At 40.2% G+C, this 4604-nt stretch overlaps 2 protein-coding genes across 2 annotated transcripts; both read right to left on the bottom strand.

The window, feature by feature from the left end:
* Positions 1 to 684: 684 nt before the first annotated feature.
* LOC121990655 (dehydration-responsive element-binding protein 2A-like) lies at positions 685 to 2772 on the bottom strand. Its single transcript, XM_042544759.1, has 2 exons — positions 2651 to 2772; positions 685 to 2212 (listed from the first exon to the last, which is right to left on the bottom strand). The coding sequence occupies exons 1-2, from the start codon at positions 2668 to 2670 to the stop codon at positions 1564 to 1566; spliced, it is 669 nt and encodes a 222-aa protein (XP_042400693.1). The 5' UTR covers positions 2671 to 2772; the 3' UTR covers positions 685 to 1563.
* LOC121991508 (non-classical arabinogalactan protein 30-like) lies at positions 880 to 1383 on the bottom strand. The gene has a single exon (XM_042545501.1). It carries the CDS (start codon positions 1381 to 1383, stop codon positions 880 to 882), a length of 504 nt encoding a protein of 167 aa, XP_042401435.1.
* Positions 2773 to 4604: the final 1832 nt, after the last annotated feature.

The raw sequence follows: 4604 nt of genomic DNA, 5'->3' as shown, positions 1-4604 counted from the left end.
ATAGATATTTAATAATTACCTCCAAACAAATTTTAGTAGATTCCTAAATGCCAATTAGGTTCTTACCAACAGTTGCCCGTTAAATTTTTAAAGTTTCTAGCCAAAGTTTAAAGGTTCGAATATTTTGCTTTCTTTACAAATCGCTTCGATCATTTTTTTATTTAATCAACTGCTAATGCATTTTATGTATTGTATAAACGAATCAAACGTTCTAAGTTCGGTATTCAAATTGGTAAGAGCTTTTGTATATGTCTTATCATATAAATATTAATTAAATGAATACATTTAAATAATTAATCAAATTTAATGAACTAGTTTGAATAAATATCTCATGAATCGAAAAATTAAAAATTATTAGTGATAGCATTGATGAATAGTGTATAGAAATAAAACTTATGAACTATACTTATTAATAAATTTCTCGAATTTATTAATAAATATTTTTGAAGTTTGATAACATTACGGAACAAACTAAGATCGAATCAAATTTAAGCCAAATTAAAGCCAATTTAAATTTAAACAATTATTTTTATAACTTAAATTCATTAAAGTCCGATGTGATTTAACTCAATTATCTTACCAAATATTTTTGAATAGCATAAAACTTAATTCAACTCTAGTCTACGTCCCTAATTTTAAGAACAAAAATTTTCAAATTGTCATTCCCACTGACAATGTACACTGTGATGAAAGGTGAAACTATCACCGACAGCCTCAGTATATATTAAAGCCAATTACAAACAGGGACTCAGCGAAACACCAGAAACAAAATAGCAAATTGAACAACATATCGATGATGCACTCAATTCTCCACACAACACATCGCAAATTGAACATATCGACATTAATGTATCTTCACGCCTCCTCGATCGCTATTCGCTAGTACCTCGGGGCGCAGCGAACAGGCCTGAACGCTAGCGGTCCGGCCGCATAGAAATCCTTCACGTATTCCCTCCCCGCGAACGTCTTGTTCTCACACCGCACCGCCGCGCCTTCGATCCCGTAGTTGACGTTAGTCAACTTGTTGCACGTCGCCTCCCGCGAGGCCAGCAGCCGCACCACGCAGGCCTTGACGGGGTCGAAGTGGCCCCCGCGTCCGCCTTCGAGCGAGGAGTAGAAGTATCCGTTTCTGTCGGTGGAGACGGCGCGGTGGAAGACGACCCTTCGGTGGGGGGCCCTGCAGGTGATGGTCACCTTGGCGCCCGCCAAGGGCCGTGCCCCGTGCAGGTTCCAGGTGCCCGCGTACTTGCACTTCTGGCAGTAGACCAAACCTTCCGCGACCGCCACCACCTTCTTCGTGGAGTTGTGCGTGGACGAGGAGGCTCTCACCGCGGCCACCGCCAACGCGAGGAGGAGGAGGAGGAGGGCCGCTTTGGTAGGCATTTCGTCGAACACTTGGGGTGCTGATTGAATTAACGGCTAGAGTATTAATAGATGGATTATTAGTGACGACGGACGTGGGAGCTTGTAAGAGCCTTCGGGTTGGGTCGAATAACAACGTGAAGACACGTTTGTTTTGTTTTGTTTTGTTTCATTTCATTTCATTAGCTAAAAATAACCTTGCTACATATCGGGAACTAGTGATCCAAACATCTCAGAGTCAGGCCTCTGAAGGTAGAACAACACATTCGAAGCATCACCTTCCATCCAATAAGAACCACTGGCGTTCCACCCTAACCTGCAATCCGCATCATCTGAAGCATCAAAGTCAGTAGTACTACTCAACAGATCCTCCAAGCAGAAGACATCAGAAGGAACGCCGACCCTCCAATCGTCGTCAGTCTGTTCAACCTTTGGCCGTATCGACGTATCACTCGATTCAGTGACAGTGGCAACATGGCCGTCATTAGATTGATCAGGGAAATTGAGACGCGCGTAGGGTCCGTACATAGCTCTGGCAGCCTCGTCATATGCAAGTGCAGCTTCTTCTGCAGTCGGAAATGTTCCCAACCACAGTCGGCTAATGCGATTGGGTTCTCGAATTTCAGCTACCCACTTCCCCCATGTACGCTGCCTCACACCGCGGAAACTGGAATTTGGATTATCTGGGCCTCCCTTGCCTTGCATGCACCCCTTTTTTGATCCTTTTGCCGGGGCACGTTGCACGCGTTTCTCCGCTTCTGATACATCGTTCTGCGCTCTCCAACGAGCAATGGTTTCTGCTACAGAGTTTGGACCATCACGCTTTCTTCTTTGTCTTTGTCTCTTTTTCCTGAACAAAATGAATCCAAAAGATTTATCACCCGCCCAAATAGTTTAACCATGTGCAGAGAGTTGACACCGATATCGCAACAACGTAGACTCTACTAATATATTCATGCAAGCACTGGATTGTTCTCTTTGCCAATAACGAAAATCGAGATCTGAGACCAAACACAAAATCGAGATTGAGCGCCCAACTAAAACCCGATCACCAGCTTTGCAGAAGCAATATGAATCACGCTTGCTTTCCAAAATTCTTGTTACCTCATTAAACGAAAACTCATTTGCCAGAACAAAGACTACTGTTAGATCAGTTTCCACCCACACCACATCAACAACCAAAACCACAGACTTAGATTGAAACAAGGACAGAAAGAATCACACAAAGAACAACGGGAAAAAAAGACTCTAGAAATGTCAAGAGGAAAACATTCAATCTGGATCCTACCTTTCTTGTTCCATCACCATCCCCCTCGTTGTCTTCTTCTAATGCTCAAGTTTCTCGGCCTCTCTCGCGTTCTCGAGAACTCCTCTCTCGCAAGCCCAGAAACCTTAACGCCAGCATCGGGCCGTATTTATATCTAGGACGAGATAGTCCGAGAAAGGGCGTGGGTGTCTTATTCCTTGGAGACGAAGAATCGAGAGCCTTGCGGGTCAAGTCAAGTCCGACTCCGAAACCAAATTTGGTATTCTTCTTCGAAGTTCACCAAAATATATTGGGCCTTTAGTGGGCCGGAATGGAGGCAGGGTATCGTTCTAGTGGATATTTCGGCCTACCCATGAGAGCCCAAATCAAACCCCAAACAAGGTCAGACTTACATAACACGTGCTTTTCTAAAGCTTATACATGGGAGTATTTATCAAGACAATAATTAACATAGACTTCCACGGTTGCATAAGAATTTAGAGCCAAAATTCACTAATTTAACATGGTTGGTGCTGACTTATAGAAAGAAACATAATGGCGAAAAAAATCTTTCCAAATGTAGAGTAGAAGAAAGAAATCTCCGGCATCAAGTGAAAAATCAATGATTTACTCCCTCAAACTCGACTTCCCCCAATATAATTAGCAGATTTATGCTCTCATATCTTACCTAATCTACCACTAAAAACTTTCTTTCTCCCAAGTTCTCAAACCGAAATCACAATCAACGCCGCCGAAATGCATCAAACCAAACAAGTATTATTTGTACAGGTAAATCATAATTCCCTGAAGCAAAAATACATGTGACATTACTTCCAGTAGTCTAGTACCGGTAGAGTATTTGTGTTGTGATTATGCAGATGTTCACCAGCTTTAGACAATCTTAATGGAAAAGTCGTCCTCATAGTGCAAAAAATTCATTTTATTACTAGGAAGAGTTGCTCCAACTAACAAGATGGATTATATTTTCTCCTTTTCATTCAGAATTTAAGCAGACAGTTGATGCAGATGAACCAAATATTGCAGAATTGACATGAGAGAGATTGAGCAGGTTAAAATTCGGAGCAGAAACCGGAGCCCTCCCATATTTTGGGTCAGATAAGATTTGGCATGACATCCTATCAGTCCAAACAAATAAGTTTTTTTTTTTGTTTTCATAAGCTCAAGATTTAATTCCTTGGTGAAACGTCGTTAATAAAGTTCTAAACAAACTTAGGAACCAATTTATAAAAAGAATGACATTTCTAATAAAGACAAATTTTAAATAATTTAAACTGCATCTCATGTTTGGGAACCCAGAATGCAATTCATTGCTCCCAGCTAATTTCTGCTGAACTCTCATTGAATTATCATGTTAGGATTGTTTAACTAATTTGCTAACTATACGATAGTAATCTGCGTCAATGGGTGTGAGATATCTTATATTCCATAGTTTGGTGATATTTGTTAATCTTTAACCTTTTGCAATATTAACTTGGGAAGGGCTGCTCTAGAACGAATTGTTTTGAATTGGCGAAGAACACGGTTTGGGTGTTGAAACTTCTCATGAAGATTGATAATGCTTTTTTTTGTTGGAAGAATCAATTGTTTAGGCTTTGAATCCACCCTTAACACGTCATCATCAGACACAACAACCATTAGGATAGAAAACTTGACACTTAGCACGCTATCGGCACTTGTAATTGGAACTTTGGAAGACAGAACCCTCCTCATGGGCACTTGCTTTTCTTCATGCGTATACATCATCTTGAAACATTTGCATCTCTATCTTTCTGCAATAAAACACAGTAAAATTAGAGCATATCCAATGCAGCTTTTTTAACAAGTTTGTAAAATTAAAAAAGTTCAACAAAAAAGCTCTAATAAATGGAGACATAAACTTTGAGTTTTTTATTTTAAGAGCAGGTTTGATATTTCAAACCTGTTTTTTTCTCTTGAAGATGGAGCCATTAATCATTAAAAAATTAATATTGCATGT

The sequence above is a fragment of the Zingiber officinale genome, chromosome 6B, assembly GCF_018446385.1.
Source record: "Zingiber officinale cultivar Zhangliang chromosome 6B, Zo_v1.1, whole genome shotgun sequence".
Lineage (NCBI taxonomy): Eukaryota > Viridiplantae > Streptophyta > Magnoliopsida > Zingiberales > Zingiberaceae > Zingiber > Zingiber officinale.
Note: the sequence above shows the minus strand (reverse complement) of the source record. Positions and strands in the feature narration are given on the sequence as shown.

Excerpts from the sequence above, each read along its gene's own strand:
- LOC121991508 (XM_042545501.1), bottom strand. The coding sequence starts at position 1,383 with ATGCCTACCAAAGCGGCCCTCCTCCTCCTCCTCCTCGCGTTGGCGGTG.
- LOC121990655 (XM_042544759.1), bottom strand. The coding sequence starts at position 2,670 with ATGGTGATGGAACAAGAAAG. Across the intron at positions 2,213-2,650 it reads ATGGTGATGGAACAAGAAAG|GAAAAAGAGACAAAGACAAA; the intron begins GTAGGATCCAGA and ends CATTTTGTTCAG.